The sequence below is a fragment of the Cyprinodon tularosa genome, unplaced genomic scaffold (genome assembly GCF_016077235.1).
Source record: "Cyprinodon tularosa strain WSP-4 unplaced genomic scaffold, ASM1607723v1 ctg84, whole genome shotgun sequence".
Taxonomy (NCBI): Eukaryota; Metazoa; Chordata; class Actinopteri; order Cyprinodontiformes; family Cyprinodontidae; genus Cyprinodon; species Cyprinodon tularosa.
Genome location: NW_024039607.1, coordinates 693,818 through 720,187, shown reverse-complemented (window position 1 = coordinate 720,187; position 26,370 = coordinate 693,818). Strand labels below are relative to the sequence as shown.

Here is a 26,370-nt window from a genome sequence, read left to right as displayed (position 1 = left end):
AACTACTTTATTCCCACTGATCACAGCAAATAATGCTGCAATGCAAATAAAGGATAGAGTAGCTCCGCCCAACGCGCGTCAGAGCCACTTTTCGACCGCGCAGCCAGAGCAGCAAAGCTTCTTCAGCCGCGTGTCAGAAGCTGGTACAAGCAGCAAAAAGGAAGCAGCAGACGTGATTTTACTGCTCCTGCTGCGTCCAGTTTGAAAGCAGCATGATTCACTCCGCTCTGGCTTTGCTCTGCCAACGGGCTGCTGAGAGGAGGATGGTCGCGCCGGCTGCGGTCCGCTCTTCTTGCAGTCAAACACCGAGCAACTTTCTGCTCTTAAATTGTTTCCGTGCACGATGTATTGCATTGCGCACTATTGGCATCAGTCTTAATAAAGTGAAGCCACACTTTTGACCTGGGGGGCATTTTAAAGGGGTTCCACGACGCTCACAACCAGTTCACAACAGATACACATGAACCCTGGCTGTAGGCGTGACCACCTGTGTATTTTTCCTGGATGACGCAATCACGGTAAGCGTTACAGCCAATCACCGAAACTTGGTACCGAAAGACGAGGCATGTTTCAATACTCTGTAGAACCGAAGCATTTCGGTCGGTACCATAAAAGAACCGAAGTTCGGTACCCAGCACTATCGATACATAACAGTCACTTGATGGCATGAAGATGAACCCCAGAAATAAACAGGAAGAATTTAATTTATTTTCTTTATACATATAGTATACACTGCTCAAAAAAATGAAAGGAACACTTTGAAAACACATCAGATCTCAATGGGGAAAAAAAATCATGCTATTTATTTATACTGATATGGACTGGGTGATGTGTTAGGAACCTACAGAGGGCCTAAAAATTACAGTGAAAAAATGATGCGGCAGGCTAGTCCATTTTGCTGAAATTTTATTGCCGCAACTCAAAATGGTATTCAGTAATTTGTATTGCCTCCACGCCCGTGTATGCATGCCTGACTACGTCGGGGCATGCTCTGAATGAGAGGATGCATGGCGTCCTGGGGTATCTCCTCCCAAATCTGGACAAGGGCATCACTGAGATCCTGGACAGCCTGAGATGCAACCTGGCAGCGTCAGATGGATGGAAACATAATGTCTGAGAGGTGTTCTATTGGATTTAGGTCAGGCGAGCGTGGGGGTCAATCAATGGTATCAATTCCTTCATCCTCCAGGAACTGCCTGCATACTCTCGCCACATTAAGCCGGGCATTATCGTGCACCAGGATGAACCCAGGACCAACTGCACCAGCATAGGGTCTGACGATGGGTGCAAGGATTTCATCCCGATACCTAATGGCAGTCAGGGTGCCGTTGTCTAGCCTGTGTAGGTCTGTGCGTCCCTCCATGGATATGCCTTCCCGGACCATCACTGTCTCATCACCGAACCGGTCACGCTGAACGATGTTACAGGCAGCATAACGTTCTCCACGGCTTCTCCAGACCCTTTCACGTCTGTCACATGCGCTCAGGGTGAACCTGCTCTCATCTGTGAAAAGCACAGGAAGCCAGTGGTGGACTTGCCAATTCCCAGCAAATGCCAATCGAGCTCCACGGTGCCGGGCAGTGAGCACAGGGCACACCAGAGGACGTTGGGCCCTCAGGCCACCCTGGTGAAGTCTGTTTCTGATTGTTATGTCAGAGACATTCACACCAGTGCCTGCTGGAGGTCATTTAGTAGGGCTCTGGCAGTGCTCCTCCTGCTCCTCCTTGCACAAAGGAGCAGATAGCGGTCCTGCTGATGGGTTGTAGACCTTCTACGGCCCTGTCCAGCTCTCCTGGAGTAACTGCCTGTCTCCTGGAATCTCCTCCATGCTCTTGAGATTGTGCTGGGAGACACAGCAAACCTTCTGGCAATGGCACGTATTGATGTGCCATCCTGGAGGAGTTGGACTACCTGCGCAACCTCTGTAGGGTCCAGGTAGCGCCTCATGCTAACAGTAGTGACAGTGACCCTAGCCAAATGCAAAACTGGTGAAAAAGAGTCAGAAAAGATGAGGAGGGGAAAAAATGTCAGTGGCCTCCAACTGTGAAACCATTCCTGTTCTGATGGTCGTCTCGTTGTTGCCCCTCTACTGCACCTGTTGTTAATTTCATTAACACCAAAGCAGCAGAAACTGATTATCAACCCCCTCTGCTATTTACCTGACCAAATCAATATCCCAGAAGTTTAATTAACTTGATGCTATACTCTGATTACAAAGTGTAGTGTGTGTGTGTATATATATATATGTATATATATATATGTATATATATATATGTATATATATATATGTGTGTGTGTTTGTCTGAGTTTTACATTTAGATGATAGAAAAAAGTCTTCGAGTCCTTTTGACCTGAATTAGGCAATATTTATCTGATAATGAATCCACATTTAGATATTTAGTTCCAGCTGCAGAGGTGTGAGCAGATAAAAATCAGATATATATCAAAGTTATTCTGCCTCTATTCTTCCAAAATGACTGTAAAATTGAGAAAATCCCACCTTATGCGGAGCTTCTAAACCAAACTGAGCCTCAGGGTTTTAGCTGTTAAACACTAGTAACTGTCTTAAGGCCTCGTTTTACATAATAGATCTTTGTTATCCTTTTAAATCCTCAGCTCAAAGTCCCTCATTATTTTTTAACCTGGCCCTGACTATGCCCGAACAGAGCAATTTAAATTCACCTTGAAACTTTGTAAGTTTCCAGCTCTGTGGGCTTGAAGATGAATTTGAAAGACTGGAACACAAATGAATTTGAAAGAGTACTTGGATGTTAAAACACTGTATTTAAAACTTCTAGTTGGTAAAGAAAGCAAACACTTCTATTGGTTTTAGAGGATATATTGGTTCTCAAAGCTTTGGTTTGATGCTACAGCTTTTTAAGTAAACGCTGAGGTTTCATTTCACTAGCCTTGTTCTTAGCTAAAGGCTAGTGTTAAATGCTTTGCCAAATTGACTGACTGCATGTCAGCAACAAATACAAAGGTGTTCATAATAATGAAATGTTTTAAGTGGAAAGTGTTGACCATTGCATTTTTGGTCAAACATGACCATGCATGCCCTGTTTAAAGCTTCCTTTCATTTGAATCTAACCTTCATGCAGGTGTCTCGGCTGCAGCAGGAGGTACGGAAAGGGGAGCAGGACTTTGGGACGGCTGAGGGACAGATCTCCACCCTGAAGGAAGCGCAAGACAAACTACTGGAGGAGCTGGACGCCACCCGGGCTCGACTTAGAGAGACCAGCAACCTGCTGACTGCCCTGCAGGTCAGACATGACCTCCGCTCAGATCCCAAACTTCTCCCTCTGCAAATATAGAAATTCATCTGGGAGCCAAACAGATCATTTTGTCTTTACAATGTTCTGAAATAACTAAACCTTCAGCTCTACAAAAACACAAAACATGTTTTTAAAATGTACTTTTTCATTGAAGAGCAGAGAAGTGAACAGTGAAACACTGTGACAAATATGAATAAAAAACAAATAACCTTAAAAGTCCTCACAGCTTTATTGACAGTTTTTGGTTATTTCTTGTTGGAAATATTTCCTCTAATCAGGTTAGCAGAGCTTGACAGCAGCGGTCCCCAACCTTTTTTGCACCACGGCCGCTAGACAATATTTTGTCTGACATAATAGGGGGGGGGGTAAAATGAAACGACTGGCATAAAATCAAATACAAACAGCATAAAAATAAAACAACAAGCCGCTCCCATCTAGGCGTCATCAGCTAAAATGACTGACGAAGTGTGCTCCTGATGTCCAGTCTGCTCCGTAGCTTTGTTTTGATCGCTCTAACCGCAGAAAATCCCGCTTCACAAAGATAGGATGTTATAGATAGGATGCGCCTTGACCTGAATTAACCTGTGTCAAGAGGCACAGATGCACCGACTGATGTAATTGGGAGAGAATACCGCAATTTTTTATAACGCATCTTAACAGCTGAAGCTTAGACCAAAGCTGGTCATCAACAGGGTAATTATTTAGAATACAGGAAAACAAAAACTACAGAATGGCTGGAGACGTTCAGGAGCCAGGTATTACAATGACCCAGAGGTCAAAGGTCAGACCTCGTCCTGGAAAGAATCCTGTAAAGCAGCGGTCCCCAACCACCGGGCCGCGGGGCATTTGGTACCGGGCCGCACAGAAAAAAGTATATATATATATATATATATATATATAAATAATTTATCGACGATCAGAGTCTGAGTGATGTTTAACCGATAGCGAAAACATCCCCTCCCTTTATGAAGTTGTGACTAAACAGTTGGTGAAGCAAACAGCGCATTTAAAACGATTCCAAGCGGAGCAGCGTGGTTATAGATGCAGCAGATAGAGCAAAGCAAACTGTCGCAGTACTTAAAAAAAAAAACAGAACTTCTTTCAAAGGGTGAAGGAGCGCAGCAGAGACAAAGCCCGTTTTAATCCAAAACTCACCAGAGCTCTATCCGTCTCCCTGCAGCAGCACAGCTGCTCCTAAAACTGGATCCTGCTAGAAACTGTAAGCAATTATCCAGCAGCTCCTGGAGCAGGTTGAGGCACTGGCCAAACTGGGAGCAGCTCTGATGGGCTCCGTGGTCTCACCGCCTACACCTCTGTTCAGTTTTCAGTATTACATACATCTCATTGACTTACTCAGTTAAATCAAGTTCAATCAGTAACCTGCAAGTGGATAGACAGGGAAGGAGCGAGCTGGGTGGACCTTCACTACGTTCAATATGAAAGTACTTTTACACAGATGGTGTCCCTATTGATTCTAGAGAAGCTAAGCCAATTAATTATAAAGCATTTCAAAAACGGGAGGCAGTGTCCAAAGTGCTAAATTAAAACAGATGAAGGATTAAAATTAGATTTACAAATATCAGAGTAAAAATAGCAACAAAAAATAGAGGAATCTTTTTATACAATTGTCAACGACTAAAAGGCATCCAGGCCCAGTAGCTGGAGAACCAGCTCAGATCATCAGCCGTCCATCACCATGCTTAACGACTGTTTTTCTCTAAATATCCTGCTGTGCGTTATAAACATCTAAACGTTGCTCTCATATAACAGCAGGACAGCGTTTGTAAAATTTTGTGGGTTTTTCAGATCTGACTTTTTAAACCAAGCTTTACTCCTATTAATAATTTCTATCATGATAATGGTTGCTCATAGAGTCTGAAACAGCTTTTGGGATTTTTCAATTCTTCCAAGCATTTCAAAGTCTAACTGTAGAATAAATTGCAAAGATGTGAGCTGTTGAGAAGATTAGCTATATTTAATGTTTCCTATTTATTATTAAGCTTTTCTCAGTAGGGAGAAATTTCAAACAGTCTGAAAACGAAGAGTAATTTACATCTTTTAGCCAAAACTCTATTTGGCTATTTAATAATAAACAGCACAACCTAGCTTATACTTATTCTGATAAATCCTGTGGAAATGGATCATTATGGCTATTTTGCATTTGGTTTCATCTGTGGTAGTAAATAAAAACTTCCTGGCATTTTCTGACTGTTTTTTCCATTTAAGATAGAGTTTAGATTCTATTGGAACTTGGTAATCATGATGATGATGTGTATTATGTTATTATAAAGCTTTCGAATAGGAACAGAAAAAGCATTTTTTTTGTACCTCCACATAACCTAAAGTTGTTTAACAAATCAAATTTCGATTGGCTTACTCTATAAAGACTCTGCTATTTTGGATCAACAGAATATTAGCAGGGATTCCAGGTCGGTATTTGTCAGGTCTAACACCTAAAACACTGTAAAACAAGGAAAGAAAGGAACAGAGTCAGATTTATTTTTACTCGCCAGGAGAGTAGGAAGAGACGTGCAGGTACATCTCCACCCCACTCTGCCAGTCTTCAGCTTTCTCCTCGCTATTTATTTAAGTCAGAGGGGGGGTCCCTAGTTACACAAGCTGAGGTTGCGCTAAAGGAATGGGAAATAAGAAATACAATTCAATTTGCAGCCTCAGTGAACAGGTCAATCTGCATTCAAATGTCTTGCGGTCAAATGGTCCAAGAACCTCCTTGTTTCTTTAAGCTTGAGCCATACTTCCTGAGAGTTGACCTTTACTGCTTGTGCAACACCTCTCTGGAACAGTAATATGTTACACATTATACATCATAAAAAAACAAAACATTAAGTATCTTATACATAATTATTCCAACAGTATTGTTCTTGAAAAATCGCTTTGCTACTGAAAAAGACAATTAATCACTATTAGCAGTAATTTACAGCTTAAAGACTCTCCTGTTTGTTCCTCAGGGTGAGCTGGAAACCCAAAAACGCCAACATGAAGCCAAACTCATTAGCACCAAAGAAGATGAAAAGCATAAAATGGACAAGATGGCTCTGGAGCTGGAGCTCAAATGGACCGAAACACTCCGGTGAGTCAGTGTCTCTATCAGAGGGGTTTTACAGAAAAGGGAGTCTGGCTGTCTGTTGTTCTCCTTTTGATAAAACAGGAAGACATCATTGACACATTAAAACATTTTTCAGTTTGTAGTGAGCATGCTCAGACAGAGCTGCACATAATTATATAAAGGTGCAAACCGTGGCGCACCATTAACTTTAGCTGGCAATGAAATTTTTCACTTTAATCTACACTGTTCAATACTATCCTCCCCTTCAGCGGGGATATGCATCTAAAGTGATTGTAATTGTTGTGTGTGGTGCATTAGGAGGGGATGCAGCTTTAAGCTATTTACACTAGGTCCTGTAGCGGGAGCACCACACAAAATATTATTCAGTAATATAAAAAAAATAGGTGGTGTAGTGGAATATGTTTATACTTGGAAAAAAATTATTTATTATGTATTTTTCAGGCTAAATGCACCTAATCAATGCATGAAAAGTGAAATAAATCAATATTAGGCTTTATGGATTTATCATGTGCAATTTTTCTTCAATTCAAACTTCACTAGAAGTACAGAGTTCAACAATAGAATAGAATAGAAAAGAATAGAAATTTTTAGATTTCACAATGGAGAAATGCACTGGCTCTTATAAACAAACCGGAGAAGCACAAAGGAGGAAAAGGTGCATAAAGTATATCCAGTGCATCCAGATCTATCCAGTGGATGGTAAAAAATAAAGGAGATATTTAAGGTGACATATTATATACAGTATCTTATGTACAGTAAAGTGGTGGCCTGTAAAGTACATTGATTATGGTTTGTTAAGGTTTCCATAGACGTTGAAATCTAAAGATTTAACCACATTTTCCTTCCTGCTGTTTGTGAAGTGCGTCATGATGCAAGCGAAGCTCACATTTGACCTTTTGATGATGTAAAATGTTCTCACTTCATCATTTAAAACCTTTGGGTAAATATGTGACAAATGTCAGGGTTCATGGCCCCTAAGGACCCGACACTTTAGGTTAATTTTCCACGGTCAGATGGCCTTAAATGTGTGTGTGCGCTAAACTGTGGTGTAATGCTATGTGACGTCTTTTACTTTGAAAAGCAACAGAATATAGAGCAGGGGTTTTCCGGTCCCTAACAGCTGTTTGTAATTTAAGTGTATGTGAGACAGAAGCTGCAGCGCTGTGTGAGATACTTATCAGTAAATAAAAGAACAACGTGACATGGTGTCAGAAGTGGGATGCTGCGCATGAATGGAGAAAGATGAAGAAAAGGGCTAAGAGGAGAAATCGTGCATCAAGCGGATTAAAAGAAAGTTTTGCAAGTAGCTCTGGTGACGAGACGAAAGACAACCAGGCAGAAATGGGGCGACCCACGCCAAGCGCAACGTTCACCATACAACCTCGGGAGCCATTTGATTTCACCAAGCCACAAGAATGGGAACGGTGGATTAGGAGATTCGACCGCTTTCGGCTTGCAAGTAATCTAAACGCAACGCCAGAGGAAAACCAGGTAAATACGCTGGTGTATTGCATGGGCGATGAAGCCGAAGATGTGCTAAAGGGGCTACCGCTAACTGCAGATGCTAGAAACAACTATGCAGACGTGAAAGCAGGCTTTGATGCATTTTTGTACCTAAAAAGAATGTCATATATGAGAGAGCAAAGTTTAATCAGCGCGTGCAATTGCCAGGAGAAACAGTGGATTCCTTCATCACTGCTCTATACAATTTAGCTGAACATTGTAATTATGGACAGTTACATGAGGAGCTGATTCGTGACAGGCTGGTAGTTGGATTGAGAAACGTCTCCTTGTCTGAAAAGTTACAGCTAGACAGAGACCTCACGCTCCAAACTGCCATCGAGAAGACGAGGCTAGCGGAGGAAATCAGACGACAGCAGTCGGACCTGAGAGGAGAAAATAGTGGATGCTCCAATGTCAATGCTGTGCATGCTACACCTGCTGGCTACAGAAAGCAGAGGTTTCCGTCCAAGCTGCTACAGGAACAGCTTTCAGGCAGATACAAACCGGCACACGCGCAGCAAAGCACAAGGGCCTGCTATAGATGTGAGAAAATGCCGGTACATAGAAAAGCAGAATGCCCTGCTACTGATGCTGTGTGTCATCGCTGTGGAAAGAAAGGACATTACAGTAATGTATGTAGGAACAGTGCAACCTCTCTGAATGCTGTTACAGCAGATGAAGGGGAAAGTTTTTTCCTTGGGGCTGTGGATGCTGGAAAAGATCCATGGACAGTGCAACTTCAAGTCAGAGATAAAAAAGTGTGCTTTAAGATAGACACAGGTGCTGATGTCACTGCCCTGCCAGTCGAGGTGTACCGTGACATTGCTGGGGGGCTAGATGTGATGCACCTGGCGACATCGACGCGCCCACTGTTTGGACCTGGTGGCAATATACTCAATGTCCTGGGCGTAGCTAGAGACACTGCATAGAGGCAAAATGACGGCTGAAGAGGACATTTATGTTGTTAAAGATCTGCACACTGCACTGCTGGGTCGCCCTGCTATTCAACAGCTTCAACTTGTAAGCAGGGTCAACAGCATCACCATGGATACGGTGAAGCGACAGTATCCAAAGCTGTGCAGCGGGCTGGGTCTTGTGCGGAGTCCATATGCACTTAAACTAAAACCAGGTGCAGTGCCCTTTTCTCTTTCAACACCTCGCAGGGTCCCTCTGCCACTCATGGGAAAAGTGAAGGAGGAGATAGATCGCATGGAGAAAATGGGCGTGATCACCAAGATCGAGGAGCCGACTGAGTGGTGCGCTGGGATGGTGGTGGTGCCAAAGAAAGAAGGTACTGTTCGCATTTGTGTCGATTTTACAAAAATGAATGAATCAGTGTGCAGAGAAAAATTTATCCTGCCATCAGTTGAGCATACACTGGGCATGCTAGCAGGTGCAATCAGAGGATGATGATGACGGAGGTAATTGCAGGCCTAGATGGGGTACTGTGTCATATGGATGATGTGCTGGTATGGGGACGGACACAGGAGGAGCATGACAGGCGACTACATGCAGTGCTTCAGAAAGCACAAGAGGCTGGCATTACACTCAACATGGACAAATGTGTGCTCACACGCCACACAGTTAAATTCCTGGGTCACGTGATCTCAGCAAACGGTGTGAAACCAGATCCAGAGAAGATGAGAGCAGTACAAGGGATCGATCCACCTAAAAATGTCAGTGAACTCAGGAGTTTCCTGGGTATGGTCAATCAGCTGGGGCGCTTCATACCTCACCTGGCTGAAAAGCACAAGGTTCTACGAGACTTGCTGTCCAAGAAAAATCACTGGTACTGGGGTAAGGAACAACAGGCCGCCTTCGATCAACTAAAAGCTGAATTGTCGTCCCCACCAGTGCTCACATTATATAACCCAAACAGTGCAGTGAAAATATCAGCCGATGCCTCTTCTTTCGGCCTAGGTGCGGTCCTGCTGCAGCAGACTGGTGACAGGTGGTCACCTGTGGCGTATGCATCACGGTCCATGACACCGACGGAGCAACGCTACGCCCAAATAGAGAAGGAGGCACTGGCAGCGACGTGGGCTTGTGAAAGGTTCAGCTGTTTCATCCTGGGAAAACAATTTGAACTTGAAACCGACCACAAGCCGCTGGTGACTCTGCTGGGAGGCAAAGCGTTGGATGAGCTCCCGCCCAGGATCCAAAGGTTCAGGATGCGGCTTCTGAGGTATGACTATATAGTCAAACATGTCCCTGGTAAAAGCATATGGACGGCTGACACCTTATCTCGTGCTCCTCTGAGATCCGTTCAAACACACTCAGCCACAAACCTGTTAGAGAACACTGACATATATGCTGACTCTGTCATTAGCAACCTTCCTGTCAGTGGGGACTATCTGGCCAGCCTGCGCGAGCTTCTGAAGGCAGACAGCACTTGCTCCACCCTGATTAAGTACTGCACAGATGGCTGGCCTGATAAAAGTCAACTACAAGGAGGGCTGAAACAATTCTGGACTGACAGGGCAGTGCTGACTGTACACGATGGTCTACTGCTACGGGGCACAAGACTTGTCATCCCATCAGCACTGCAAGAAGATGTGCTGCAAAGGCTACACGAGGGGCACTTGGGGGTAACAAAATGCAGAAGCCGGGCCAAGGGGACAGTGTGGTGGCCAGGACTCAGCAGCCAGTTGAACAACATGGTGCTGAAATGCAAAACCTGCATTCAAGAGAGACAGAACATAAAAGAGCCACTGATGCCAACAGCGATGCCCATGAGGCCCTGGCAAACCTTGGGTGCTGATCTGTTCACACTGAGGGGCAAGACTTACCTGATAGTTGTGGACTATTTCTCAAGGTACGTAGAAATTGCACTACTGTCTGCCACAACGTCCACAGAGGTGGTGCTGCAGTTAAAATCCATGTTTGCCCGCCATGGCATTTGTGAATTCTTTAAAAGTGACAATGGGCCTCAGTTCTCAGGTAGCTACTTTAGAGAGTTTGCAGCCAAGTATGGCTTTGTACACATCACAAGCAGCCCCAAGTTTCCTCAGAGTAATGGGGAGGCCGAAAGAGCTGTACAAACTGTGAAAAGCCTGTTAACGAAAGCGTCAGACCCATACCTCGCCTTACTGGCCTATAGAGCAACCCCCCTGCAGAATGGATATAGCCCAGCTGAGCTGTTGATGGGACGCCGCCTCCGTACTACTGTCCCCGCTCTTCCGACCCTGCTGAACCCCGTTTTGCCAGACTATAGTGAATTGGGGGCCAAAGAAGAGGAGAAGAGGAGGAAGGATGCTGGATACTTTAATAAGCGCCATGGGGCAAGGATCCTTCGCCCACTCTTACCTGGAGAGGATGTGTGGGTCACTGATGCGCGAGTCCAGGGAACAGTGATATCACAACATAGCACTCCTCGCTCCTACATTGTTCAGGTTCCCCGAGGCACTCTGAGGAGAAACCGGTACCAATTGGTGCCATTGCAGACCAACAACGGATTGGTCGATGCTAAACCACAGGTGGGTGAAGAGCCGCCTACTCCAGAGGCCCCACTTGCGACATCAGCACCTACCATTACAGGGACCATGCGGACCAGGGCCGGGAGAGAGGTCAGACCTCCGAAGAGACTGGTAACCCTATGAGACTTTGGAAAAAAAAAAATGTGACATTAAAAAAAAAAAAAAAGAAAGAACTTTGTTCTTAAGATGTGAATGCTGTAATTGATCTGCTTTAAGATACTTTAGTAGGAACCGGATATTCAAAGTAAGTATTTGTTAAAGAGAAAAAAAGAAACAAGTAGTTTAGTCAGTGTTTTTTTTTGTTGTTCATGTGTGAATCAGGGACAGAACAGGTCCTCCAGCTAAACTTTTAAGACCTGCTGGTACAAAGGCTGTCTACCCTTTTGTTCCAAAGAAAGGGAGATGTGGTGTAATGCTATGTGACGTCTTTTACTTTGAAAAGCAACAGAATATAGAGCAGGGGTTTTCCGGTCCCTAACAGCTGTTTGTAATTTAAGTGTATGTGAGACAGAAGCTGCAGCGCTGTGTGAGATACTTATCAGTAAATAAAAGAACAACGTGACAAAACTGTCCTGCGTATTGCAGCGTTGACCAGCACTACACTTCTGAATCGTGTAGAGCCCCTCAGCAGCCCAGATAGAGTTAAGATAATGGAGGATTTTAAATATGTATACTTATACATGCATTGAAAATGGAGGAAATGGATGGATACATCTTTGCTAAATAAATAAATTTTAAACCTGGTGTAGAACTTTAGTAACACATTGTCATAAATGTGGTTAAAAAAACAAATATCGATGTGACCTCTTTATTTCACTGTTTCAGTTTAGAAACTGAGCAGGCATGGTGAAGGTCCACTCCATTCTCATGTCACAGGTGTTTGTAACAATGACCCATTGTTACCTGTGTCATGATCTTATCTAAAGCTCGGACCCACATACAGAGAAACCAATTCAGAGAGACCAGGGAAAAGGTTTAACGGGTTTTATTGAAGAAGTTAAACAGAGGGAGAAGTGTTGCTCTGAACACTGCTCAACCGGAACTGCAAAGTGAGGGGAAGACACAGCGGTTAGTTCAGGCTCAGTGGGGAATAAGACTCTTGAACTTGGACAAGAGGATTTGGTTGCCGACTCACGTTTCCAGAGAATTTGTTGAATCCTTGACTCCGGTCTGTGTGCCGTGGTTCCAGTGTTTATCTGATTCGGTGGAGGGCGGAACAGGGTTTACCCAGAATGCGGTTGATTGTTGGTGAACGGAGAAACTGACTGCCACTCAGATTTCCTGCGGTACTTGAACGGGTCGTAGTGGAGAATAATCCCTTTCTCAGTGAGAAGCTCAAACGATCTCTTGGGGAAAGTGGATCCAAACCTCCTGTTTGAACCCCAGCTCAGTTTGAAGCTCAGATGATACTTCCAGGGAGAGAAGGTCCAAGAAATCCAGTTTGCAGGACGACTTCCTGCCAAGATGCAAAGACAAAAACAAAGTTAAATTCAGGTTGACAAAAACTCAGCTTGACTCAGCAAAACTCAGCTTAGCTAGAGTACCCTAAGCTGGCAAACACTCTGGCGTCAAGGTAGTGGCAGTCATCTGGTTAAGAACGTTCCGTTTAACGAGGAAACCATCAGCAGGTGTGTGAGGAGGCGGACCAGAACCAGGCGCCTCCTGGTGGATGAAGAGAGACAAACACAAAAACAGGAGTCCTGACAACCTGTATATTGGCCAAAGTAGCAGCTAAACACAGCATTTATTTTTGTTGTTTTGGTTGAAGTGGATTTGTCTGGGTTGTGGTTCTTTGGTTGGCCACATCTTGTTTTCATTTTTGTGAAAAGGTAAATTGATTTTCACTTTACTATATTTAGTTTTTTGTTTAACTCTTCATAAAAGGGAAATTCATGGGTTAAAGAGTTAAAATATTGTGAAATACAGTATCACCTCTGCTGTTTCACTCTCCAAGCAGGTGTGCACATTGTATAATTGAAGGAGGGGAGGTTGATCTGATGTATGGTGTTTTCTATATTGAGTTTGAGTATTTGGGTTTAATTGAAATATTTGTTTTGTGTATTTATTGGTAAAAGTATTTCTTAATCAGCTGTTCGCTTAAAACAAATTTTCATTTTCTTCTTGTTATTGTGAAGCTGAGCATCCTTTTAAAAATGGTTTCTTCCAATTTAGCTTCTCCTCTATATAAGAAACATGTCTGCCATTGTTCTGGGGTTGGTGTGGTTTGGTTGATGTCCTGCACCAGGAAAAAAAATTGAAGTTTTGTCAGCTGAAAACTCTTCAGAGCATGTACAGGTGCTGGTCATAAAATTAGAATATCATGAAAAAGTAGATTGATTTCAGTAATTCCATTTAAAAAGTGAAACTTGTATATTATATTCATACATTACATACAAACTCATATATTTCAGATGTTTATTTGGTTTAATTTTGATGATTACAAATGACAACAAATGAAAATCTCAAATTCATCATATCAGAAAATTAGAATATTGTGAAAAGGTTCAAAATTGATGGCCCCTGGTGCCACACTCTAATCAGCTAATTAACTCAAACCACCTGCAAAAGCCTTTAAATGGTCTTTCAGTCTAGTTCTATAGGCTACACAATCATGGGGAAGACTGCTGACTTGACAGTTGTCCAAAAGACGACCATCGACACCTTGCACAAGGAGGGCAAGACACAAAAGGTCATCGCTAAAGAGGCTGGCTGTTCACAGAGCTCAGGGTCCAAGCACATTAATAGAGAGGCGAAGGGAAGGAAAAGATGTGGTCGAAAAAAGTGTACAAGCAAGAGAGATAACCGCACCCTGGAGAGGATTGTGAAACAAAACCCATTCAAAAATGTGGGGGAGATTCACAAAGAGTGGACTGCAGCTGGAGTGAGTGCTTCAAGAACCACCACACACAGACGTATGAAAGACATGGGTTTCTGCTGTCGCATTCCTTGTGTCAAGCCACTCTTGAACCACAGACAGCGTCAGAAGCGTCTTGCCTGGGCTAAAGAGAAACAGGACTGGACTGCTGGTGAGTGGTCCAAAGTCATGTTCTCTGATGAAAGTAAATTTTGCATTTCCTTTGGAAATCAAGGTCCCAGAGTCTGGAGGAAAAGAAGAGAGGCACTTCATCCACGTTGCTTGAAGTCCAGTGTAAAGTTTCCACAGTCAGTGATGGTTTGGGGTGCCATGTCATCTGCTGGTGTTGGTCCATTGTGTTTTCTGAGGTCCAGGGTCAACGCAGCCACATACCAGGAAGTTTTAGAGCACTTCATGCTTCCTGCAGCTGACCAACTTTTTGGAGATGCAGATTTCATTTTCCAACAGGACTTGGCACCTGCACACAGTGCCAAAGCTACCAGTACCTGGTTGAAGGACCATGGTATCCCTGTTCTTAATTGGCCAGCAAACTCTCCTGACCTTAACCCCATAGAAAATCTATGGGGTATTGTGAAGAAGAAGATGCAATACACCAGACCCAACAATTCAGAAGTGCTAAAAGCCACTATTAGAGCAACCTGGGCTATCATAACACCTGAGCAGTGCCACAGACTGATCGACTCCATGCCACGCCGCATTGCTGCAGTAATACAGGCCAAAGGAGGCCCAACTAAATACTGAGTGCTGTACATGCTCATACTTTTCATGTTCATACTTTTCAGTTGGCCAACATTTCTATAAATCCTTTGTTTTTATTGGTCTTCAGTAATATTCTGTATATTTCTGATATGATGAATTTGAGATTTTCATTTGTTGTCATTTGTAATCATCAAAATTAAACCAAATAAACATCTGAAATATATGAGTTTGTATGTAATGTATGAATATAATATACAAGTTTCACTTTTTAAATGGAATTACTGAAATCAATCTACTTTTTCATGATATTCTAATTTTATGACCAGCACCTGTACTTCTTTCAACCAGTTTGGTTCCTACCTCCAAGACTGCTTGGCCTCCTGAAAAGCGTGTAACAATGTTCAAGCATGTTCTAAAAAAGCCAGAGTTCACAGATTTACTAAAAGATGCTGTGATTTGAACCCAGGAGCGGAGCATTTGTGAATAATTTAAAAAGTTGGTATTTTTAATACTTCTTAGGCCAATGTCTGTAAATCTGCAGGGTTTTTTTTTTCTTAACTGTTTTCCTGTGTTTGATCCACAGTCTGCGGGTTGTGTGCGCTGTTGTTTGTCTCTGAAAATGTTTAGTTAAACACTGTGACTGAGCTTTAGAATGTCAGCTAATATTTAATCACTCATTATTATTCACGGCTCAATAACCTCTATCAGGGGACCTTTGAAAATAATTGCGGCACTGAGTTTCTATTGCTCTTTGAAAGTTTAAAACTGTAAATCTATTTTGAATGTGTATACTTATACATATATTGATTCTTAACAGTTTAATTTTTATGAGAAAATTGATAAAGGATAAAGATTGATGTCTTTTGCACTGAAACAATAAGCGCCTAAAAGAATCAATATCAGGGGAACAAAACATTTTATTTCCACTAAAAATATCTCATAGAAAAGTATATTTTTTAGAAATACGGCTTATTTTGTCTCCAAGGAGCCAAAACTTGTCATTTTTGACAAATGTTATCTGTTTATTAGTTCTTCTTGCTCTTTACAAAACTTTTCACATTTTTTAATTTTAGAAAAAATTTTCAATTTAACTTGACATTACTTTCTCATTTGAACTATTCAGGCGTACACAGGCTCCTAAAGCATTAATTTTTTAAAGACTTCTGGCTTCTGGTAATTTCTTCTGGTCTCTATTTTGTATCTTTTCTCTTTCATTTTATTCTTGCTACTCAAACACATGTCCATGCATTAACAAAACTTGCTTTTTATCAACAGGAATAGGGATAGGACAAAATCTGCATTAGAAATAAAATACAGATAAAGTATTAATTTTATTAATTTATTATTTCATTTAAAGCATTTTAAACATTCTTTCCTCGTGAATGCTCAATAAAACACTAGTACTAGGAGAATTAGACTAATAACTGGTGGTTATTTTAACCATGTAGGCCTTCATCTCTAGTTTTTTCTACTTATATGAAGGTACGAACAAAGCCAGTACAGCTACTGAACAGCAGTAATGGAAACGTTTGGAAACTGGTGGCGGGGAAGTAGAGTTTTGCCAACTGAAGCCGATGAAAAAGAAGATTAACTTAAGTAATTTTGTACAGGTCTAGACATGACCTTTTTTGCTCTCTGGCCACTGTGGCTAGTGTTGTTTCTTTTCAAAGTTAGTAGCCACTCAGCATTTTAACTAGCCACAATTTTGTTGTTAGAAAATGTTGTCAGGTGCTGCTGCAGCATAATTAAACTGCAGAGAGAGAAATATCAATATCAGCAGGACGGAAAACAATTTAAAAAACCAAAGACGGTTTAAACTAAAGATGAACTCTTATCTAAATCTTATCTTACCAAATTCAACTTAAAAATCAGGAGAGGCAGCAGTTAAAAAAAAAAGATGAATATATTTTTATTCATAAATATATATATATATATATATTTATATATTATATTTCTTTTAATTTACACAAGTTAGTTGAAGCTTTTTGCTTGTGTTGCTCATTTTTAAAGAGAGAAACAAAGGAGAACTGCCTCTCTCTGCCTGCAGCCATTGGCTGCAGAGCTGCATTGGACTCCCTGTCGGCGCTTCAGAGTCCTTCCCTCCTCGCAGTAGAAGAGCGTCAAAACTTGAGCAGTTACTGCATTCATGTGTTGTCAGCAAAGTCTCCAACAGCTTAGGAAAAGTCACCAGATTTTTCGCTAGTATCTTAAAAAAAGAAAAAAAATTTAATAAATAAGAGTCAGTAAAGGAGTCTGCAAGAGGCAGACTGATGAGAAATTCTTGGCAGCCTGGTATCTCTGGGCATAGGGTTAGGTGAAAATGGGACGAGCTTGTAAGACAGCTTTACGTAAACATATCACCAGAATTATTGACCATTAGGAGGACCACTTATTGTGATAATCCAAAGAACAACCTCCACTATACCTTTAACTCTGGCTTTTGCGATGATACCCAGACCTCTTTCACCAGAGAAGAGCTCATGTACATCAGGGCTACATCACCAGAGGATTTATTCCACACTTTTCCGCTCCCTACACTCGAAAATTTAGACATTGCTGTGAAAGGTGTGCTCACCTTTGCTCACACTGCGAAACCTCAGAAGAGAGGAAAACGTAACGGGGCACTTGTGCGTCTTCACCAGAGTTTAATCTTGTGTTACGTATGTTCCATGCCCAACAAACTGGACGAACTACAACTGATGCTGGGAAAAAATAGGGACTTCTCTTCATCTGCTGGCAGGCTTCCAGCTCCACAGAGCGGACAGAGACACGCAACTCTCTGGCAAAGTAAAAGTGAACCTTGAATGGAACCATTGGTGACAGCGCAACATCACACGTTACAGAGTCATCTTTAGATTTGCTTATTATTTAAGATCATGTTTAAGAAAGCAACAATTAAAAGAGTAAATAAAACCCAAAGCACCAAAGGGGCCAGTACTTTAGAAGTGGCTGTGCTCCCTGCCAAAGCTGAAATTCACCTGCATTTGGTGGGTCGGTTGGTGTTAATGTCAAGTCATGCTTGAAAGAAAAGAACAAGATATCAGAAAATAGTTTTGATAAAATACTGAAATAATACATCAGCAACAAGACCCTGAGCTCACATATTGTCTCTGCTTTGAGTTTTCATCTTTTTTTTCTTTCCTTTCCTTTCCTTTCCTTGTCTAGTTTCCTCACTCAGTCTCAAAACATACGTTTGGAAAAAATTTTCCCAATACAACCCAAAAAAATAAACAAGTGCAGACTGTGGACTGTGAAAGTTGTTGATGTTTTAGCGGTCTGTCCTTGATGCTACTGAAATAAATTTGAAATTCCTGCGTTTAAAAAACATTAATGTTTTGTAATTTCATATACAATATATGAGTCACCCTTCGTTTCCTTTTATTTTCTTGCTGTCTTTTAAAACCAAAGTAGATGATGTCGAGGCCTGCTTCATTCCAAATGAAAACACGTCTGGAGGGCACGTGTCAGGCCACGCCATCACAAACATGATCGTCTGATCTGCAGCCTCTGTGCTTCCTGAGCGTTTTTGTTTAGATGTTTTGCATATATTTTAGAGCCCACTTTTAGTCTGGCACTTTCTAGCTGAGTGACAAAAAAGGTGTTCGCCTGGATACTCCATTTAACAGCTGCCATTTCAACTCCCACTCAGCTATTACATTGACAGCGTGCAGGCATACACACTCATCTAGGAGGCAAGGCGAAGAGGTGGGAGCAGGAGCGTTAAAGAGAGATGGTCTCCCAGTAAAAGCTGTGCTGGGGTCTAACAGCTCAGGACAATTTATTGCTGCTATTAGAGGCACATTAAGCTCTCTGGAGCCCTCAGCAGCAAACTTCTAGATGACTCTCAGCTTCAACCCAGTGTCAGTAATGGTAGCATCCATCCAAAATAAATCGGGATGGAAAAAAAACTATCACCACACCCTTTTGTTCCCATTTGCTGTAAATATATTTGCGCAATCTTCTTTAGCCGACATGACAGCAGTTCTTTAAGGTTTCACAATATTGCATCATACAGGGAGAAGAATCTATGCAATCTTAAGTGGTTGATTTGACTTTTGTGTTTTATTCAACTTTGTTTGAGTCTTATGGGTAATTATGGGGTTTTATTGTACAGTTTGTGAAAGAATGATGTAATCGTAACTTTTGCGGGGTGAAGCCCAGGAAAAATAGTCTCTACTTATGTAGACACTAATGGGGAAAACAAACGGGTGAAAAAAGAAGATTTGGTGACAGTGACCATGGAGATGCCGAGAAATAACCTGCAATAAACGATTATAACTCCAGACATTAATTTATATCAAAATGGTATTTCAAGAAGTATGAATCAACCAAACCAAACGCCAATTTCCAAACTAAATTCACCTGAACATGAATAGGTACAAAACCCTCCAACAAACAAACCTGTCGGTATATACAGCCAGAGAAATGACATCCATTAATGTAAATTGTCGGAAAAGGGGTACGATGAAGTTGAAAAGGGGCATTTGAAGAAGTCTGTTGTGCTATGCTCGTTGCTAAAATCCCAAGAACCTTTGGGAAACAAAAGGCCCACATCTTCCTAAATCCTCCCTACTGGACAAATCCTCCCTACTGGACATCGTCCCATACAGTATTAATACCACCTGGAATGTTGTTGCCTAAATACCCCTTTGATTAAAGCCTATAGTTAGAAGGGTTTATGAAACTCCGCACAGTTTTTGTCTTCAGAGTAAAAACAGAACACCCTTTTCTGGAATCCTGGAGGTCATTTCTGATGGTTATCTATTATTTTAACTCTCCACCCAACTTCCTTTGTTTGGGCCAGCCTTTCTTGTCACAGTTTAGGCTGTTTTAAAGTATTTGATAATTTCTCTCAGTGTGGACCTGAATAAGTTTCGGTGTTTAGTCTTTTACTTGTAGCCACATTGCGACCTATAAAGACTTACACAGAGATTCTGTGTTCTGTGTAGGGAGAAAACCTGTTACTAGTTTTCTGGGTAGTTTAACACAAATGATGCCAGCACCAAACTGAACAATTTAGGCCTGATGTCTTTAAAGTGGCTTTATGCTTTAGGAATAAAATGTGCCAACATTGTTTATTAGTTTGTTTACTCGACCATATCCCTTCTGCAAATTAACCATATCAAGGGGGAGAAATGAAAGGGATTTCATTTAAAATGGGCCAAACACCTCAAGTGTAAAAAACTCTGTTTGTCAGGTTCTGATTATACCCCAAGGAAACAGAAGGTCATATTTTACTAATTAAATGTTAAATAGATAGTAACTAGGCATGATAAAATAGCCTTAAGCTCAATCATTAAGCTGTTTCTCTCAGTAGGTTTTGTTTTACTAATGCCTTTTGTTATAGTTCATAAAACGGCATAAACTTAAATTTACAGAATAGTTGAGGGGAAGCTCATGAAGATCTTATTAGTTGCCTCCTCTGACTGCTGCTGTCCGAACAGATATAGGGCACCTTAATGCCACTGCCTGTCTTGTTGCGGTAGCTGAAATGTTCTCAATTACCTTAGCTTGACGAGTTTCAGAGCGCAGCGTTCTGTTCTAGGCAGTACAGGATCTAATTCCTGCATACAGGCCCCTGCTAATTAGGGCAAAACCAACAGTTAAGGAGGTCAGAGTGTGGTCTAAGGGGGCCATGGAGAAACTCAGGATTGTTTTGAATGCTCTGACGGGAAAATATCTAAAAGGCTCAAAGACGGGGAAAAGTTTGAGATGTTCCCCTCCTTTGACCATCATACAACCTATAGAGCTAGCAGCTACATACCATTAAACTGCCACCCCATGTCTGATATCTACTTGATTTTCATAAAAGCACTATTTAACAAACATGTTATTTCCAACCATTGGTTCTAAAATAAAGAAAACTTTGGGAAAAGATGATGGTTAATTTTTTCCTCTCTTAAATGTTGATAATCATATAGATGTAAAACAAAACAAACACATTTATTTTTTATATTTCTATTTAAATTGTTTGTTAACTTTTATGTGACGTTATCAGGCGGCACTGAAGGAGGTCCACAGAGCTACTTGCTGCTCCGAAGCTGCAATTATCGTTTATTTCTGAGCAATGAATAATATGTTGTCTTTACTTATTTTCTCCTAATCAAGCCGATTGAGATTTCGGTTCTCAAAATGAATGTTTCTTCTTTCTTGTGTACAGGCAGGAGTGCAAGAAGCTGCGGGAGGAGCTGAGAGAGGAGCATGAGGAGGACAAAACTGCAGCTCTGGCTCAGCTGGCACAGAGCAAAGAGCAGGAGCTGAACAGCGCCAGGGAGAGCTGGCAGAGGAAAGTAGAGGACCTGCTGGAACAGGTGGGACTTGGGGGGGGGGGGGGGCGGTTATACATCCTGACCACATCCTGACCATCGTAGTTTTTATTCCTATGTTTAAATCATCCTGCTTTCTGAAATTTCACTAAGATGGAGAAGACTTGGAAGAAAGGTGGTCAGGATGTAAAACAAAGAAATAATTTACATAAATAAGATTTATTACTATAAAAAAGGAAATTGAAAGGAAAACTTGAACCTATAAGGATTAGGTAGCATTGGGCAGCAGATTGAAAGCATCTGAGGGTTTCAGCACTTTTCCAGTTTTATGGAAATGGTTTGTTCCAGATAAGTGTGTCGGGTTCTTCGATAGGTTTTTTCCTTAAGAACTGAAATACAGACTTATCGATACTATTCCTGCAGGAAGGAGAGACAGTTGAACCCCAGACTCAAACATACTGTCTCCCACTGGACCTCCTCTGCAGAGCGTTTATTAACAGAACATGACGCATGGTTACAAACAGAGTATTGTTCTGACAGAACAATTGATCAGTTCATGAAGACAGAATGCTCCATCAGAATGACAAGGCAGGATGGTCTCCTAACTGGATCATGAGACAGGAGTGGAGCATCCCCTTGCACAAATGTTTCATAAGCACACATTAATTTTATAATCATCATTGAATAAATCCAACAAAGTGGTACATAAGAAGTAAAAGACACTTCTTAATGTTTGGTTTAGGTTCTGGATTTGTAGAATAAGTTAAAGACCTGGGAGATCTGGGCGGATCTACTGACAACAAGTCTGTAATGTACACTCATCAGCGACTTTATTAGGTACCCCATGCTAGTAATGGGTTGGACCCCCTTTTGCCTTCAGAACTGCCTCAGTTCTTCGTGGCATAGATTCAACAAGGTGCTGGAAGCATTCCTCAGGGAGTTTGGTCAATATTGACATGATGGCATCACACAGTTGCCGCAGATCTGTCGGCTGCACATCCATGATGCGAATCTCCCGTTCCACCACATCCCAAAGATGCTCTATTGGATTGAGATCTGGTGACTGTGGAGGCCATTTGAGTACAGTGAACTCATTGTCATGTTCAAGAAACCAGTCTGAGATGATTCCAGCTTTATGACATGGCGCATTATCCTGCTGAAAGTAGCCATCAGAAGTTGGGTACATTGTGGTCATAAAGGGATGGACATGGTCAGCAACAATACTCAGGTAGGCTGTGGCGTTGCAACGATGCTCAATTGGTACCAAGGGGCCCAAAGAGTGCCAAGAAAATATTCCCCACACCATGACACCACCACCACCAGCCTGAACCGTTGATACAAGGCAGGATGGATCCATGCTTTCATGTTGTAGACGCCAAATTCTGACCCTACCATCCGAATGTCGCAGCAGAAATCGAGACTCATCAGACCAGGCAACGTTTTTCCAATCTTCTATTGTCCAATTTTGATGAGCTTGTGCAAATTGTAGCCTCAGTTTCCTGTTCTTAGCTGAAAGGAGTGGCACCCGGTGTGGTCTTCTGCTGCTGTAGCCCATCTGCCTCAAAGTTCGACGTACTATGCGTTCAGAGATGCTCTTCTGCCCACCTTGGTTTTAACGGGTGGTTATTTGAGTCACTGTTGCCCTTCTATCAGCTCGAACCAGCCTGGCCATTCTCCTCTGACCTCTGGCATCAACAAGGCATTTCCGCCCACAGAACTGCCGCTCACTGGATGTTTTTTCTTTTTCGGACCATTCTCTGTAAACCCTAGAGATGGTTGTGCGTGAAAATCCCAGTAGATCCGCAGTTTCTGAAATACTCAGACCAGCCCTTCTGGCACCAACAATCATGCCACGTTCAAAGTCACTCAAATCACCTTTCTTACCCATACTGATGCTCGGTTTGAACTGCAGGAGATTGTCTTGACCATGTCTACCTGCCTAAATGCACTGAGTTGCCGCCATGTGATTGGCTGCTTAGAAATTAAGTGTTAACGAGCAGTTGGACAGGTGTACCAAATAAAGTGGCCGGTGAGTGTATTTTGGTGCTGATCTCTTCAGTGATTTATAGACTAGTCTATTGTCTGAGATCAGCAAGCCTGTGGAAGGAAGGGTTGGCATTCTCCTCTTCTTAGTTATGTCACATGACACTATATGTTCTTTCCTAAATTTTCTACCTATTGATTATATTACCTGAGATAGTCTGTATCATAAAAAATATATATGAAATATCAATTTGCCTTAATATGTATGATAACAGAGAGGTTGCTGTAGGATGTCCTTTTTTTCATCTGATGTTTTCAGGAATTTAAATTATTGGGATTATTTCTGTCATCCTGACATATACGGGAGTACTTTCTTTCTTCCTATGAGTGAATCATTAAATCCCCATGTGCATGTCTTTTATCTCTAAAATCAAGGTTTTCACTTCAGCAAATGCAGGTTTTCTCTGGGTTCAAATATGTAACATTTTCGGAGCAAGACTTAAAAGGAAAGGCTAATGAACAAAGAATGGGAAATTAAAAATGAATTAATTATGCCGGGTAATAAATTTAAATCATTCCCATGTGGGCTGTTGTTTTCGTTTGGTTTAATTTGGATGTTGCAGAGGCAGTCATTATCCCTGTTCTATGAAAAAGAGCTCAGTAAACATATAGCGGCTCGCAGATTAACATTCTATCCAAGTAGCTACGGTTACCAGGAGAGAGCTTAGGTGCTTGTAATAAAGTTTTCCTCACCCCCCTCTGCATCTGGGGATTTTATGCGAATTGTCAATGCAAAGCATAATTTGCTCAGGAGTAAGTTATTTAAATTTTTTTAAGTTTTCACCGGTTTTCAAATAAGCTTTTCTGCCATTACAGCTGTTTTGTTAGAAGCTTCTGCAAGGTTAGGTTTGTCATTAGACAAAGATGTATTCACCATGCTTCTGCAATCTGTCTAGACAGACTAATCAACTGTGTTGTACCGCTTCCTACCAATAATGGATTTTAGCGTGCAGTTCATTGCCATGCAGTTTTAGTTTATGTTCTGCCCTGAACTCCAACTTATTTGCATAAAGCTAAAAGCTCTTTGCTTCAAGCTTTAGGATAAAAACAAAAACAAAAAACATTTTAACCTGACTAATCACCCCCACCCCTTTCTTCTCTGCCTCTATTATCTGGATTAACTTATCTTAGACTTGATGATGAACGGTAGTTTAGCATTTAAATTTATGGACTCTCTGTTCTCTGTTTTGCAGCCTTGTTGATTTAAAGTAGCAGCCATTTCAAATGGCCCTACCCAGTCAAAAGTCAGCAAAATCCCCTCCAACTTCCTACCATTGGCCTTCTCATGGGCGTGCATATTTTTTTTACACTGACTCCACCCTTCACTGAATTACAGGATCTGACCAGGATATAACCCTTCTCTGTAGATCTTATGTCCAAAAATCATGATAGACTATTTTAAATGCTTTAAAAGAAATTGTAGGGGACTAGCCAAGGATCAGCCAAGGGACCATCAAGGAAAGTAGGGAAATGTTGAATGGCTACTACTGTAAAACCGCTTAGTTCTCCTTTGTCTCTGTGCAGATATCTCTGCTGAAGCAGAGTCTGGAGATGCAGCTGTCCCAGTCCCAGTCCTCCCTGCAGCAGCTGCAGCACCAGTTCAGCCAGGAGAGGGAACACCTGAGGATGCAGCTGGACGAGCTGCAGACGGAGCACCAGAGGCGGCAGCAGCGTCTGCAGGAAGCCCACCGCTGTGCCATGCAGGACATGGAGCAGGCCAGGCAACGGGACCTGAAGGTGGGTGGAGGGGAAAATTACATAGAATCCTGACAATGTTTTGACCAATTCTTATCTTCTTAAATCACTGTAACATCCCATTGGTTTAAAAACACACAAAAAACAATTGAACGCCTCAGAGAACTTTAATGACTTTAACATAGTAGGAAAAAACACCACAGGAGAATATGAGTATCTGGAAAGTTTCTTTAATTCTGATTAGAATAATTAACCCTCCCAGGAAAAATACTGCTTTCAACTTCAATCCCAAGATGGTCAGATGATCCTCAGACATGAAAAAAATAAGGAAAGAAGGTCATAGCAGGACAAAAGTTACACACCCTGTCCTGAACATATCCGTTTTGTTTTTTCTATTTTGTTTTATTTTATGTTGGGGTTTTTTGGGTTTTTTTAAGAGACAAGAAAGAATTTTTAAAGACGAAGCCAAAAGTAACGAGTAACGTTTGTTTCAACCCTGTAATGCCAACTGTATCATATTTGATACGTACGGTTTCTGAAATGTTTTGCGTCTGACACCTTTTGCATAATTTAATGGTAAAAACTTTGCTCAAAATCCTATTGTACACAATCAGAAATACCTGATAACAGCCAGTAGAAGACTACACAAAAAATAATCTTGACTTATCGCATAGTAATAAATTATTAATATCAAAAATCTATTTCTGTTTTTTCTTTTTACATATTTTTGTTAAGAGGCCAAATAATGACTTTAAACGAAAAAAAAAGCTATTTTCTGTTTTGTTTTATTCTTGGATCGGGCTTTAAAGGGTTAAAAATGTAAGGAATAGAAATTACAGATGCTTGTGTGAAAATGTAATGAGTAGAAGTCAGAAGTAGGAAGAAAAATAAGTAATGGAGTAAAGTATAGATACCTAAAAAGTGTACTTAAGTACAGTAATTGACACCAATGGGGACAGATACAACCTTTCAAAAAACAAAAACTCTACCCACAACATATGGGACTCACTAACAGTTTCAATTAACTATTTTCACTAATGTAAGACAAAATTATTCACATACTTGTATTATAGTCTTTTTATTCTTGTTTTGCTGCTATTTGCTGCTATCATACAGGCTCACAGATCAGTCCCCTCCTCCCTTCTTTAATAACAAACCTCTCTAACCCAGAAGGAGGTAACTAACTGAGATATTAAATAATTGAAATGTTTGACAAACATTATCATGACATCAGAGACAAGGATAAGGTCATATCTAAATTTGTACCTCTTTCAAACGGGATCTAGTATGTTGCAGTAGGATGTTGAAGGGAATGTGTTATTAACAAATTTCTCACTAAGTTTGATTAAAAAAGAAAAATCCAATCCATCATAATATTATCAATAAAATATTAAAGATCATGACTTCCTCTCCCAGTTTCCTTCCCATTAAAGTGAGAGTTATCTCCTTT

General features: G+C 41.4%; 1 protein-coding gene across 2 annotated transcripts in view; it reads left to right on the top strand.

Annotated features, from left to right (window-relative positions):
- fam184a (family with sequence similarity 184 member A) overlaps positions 1 to 26,370 on the top strand; it is a 274,942-nt gene that overhangs the window by 178,812 nt on the left and 69,760 nt on the right. For both annotated transcript variants that reach the window (XM_038272733.1, XM_038272732.1), the window contains exons 11-14: positions 3,102 to 3,263; positions 6,245 to 6,366; positions 21,077 to 21,227; positions 24,750 to 24,962. In XM_038272733.1, coding sequence (XP_038128661.1) covers positions 3,102 to 3,263; positions 6,245 to 6,366; positions 21,077 to 21,227; positions 24,750 to 24,962 — 648 coding nt within the window. The remainder of the gene's footprint in view (positions 1 to 3,101; positions 3,264 to 6,244; positions 6,367 to 21,076; positions 21,228 to 24,749; positions 24,963 to 26,370) is intronic.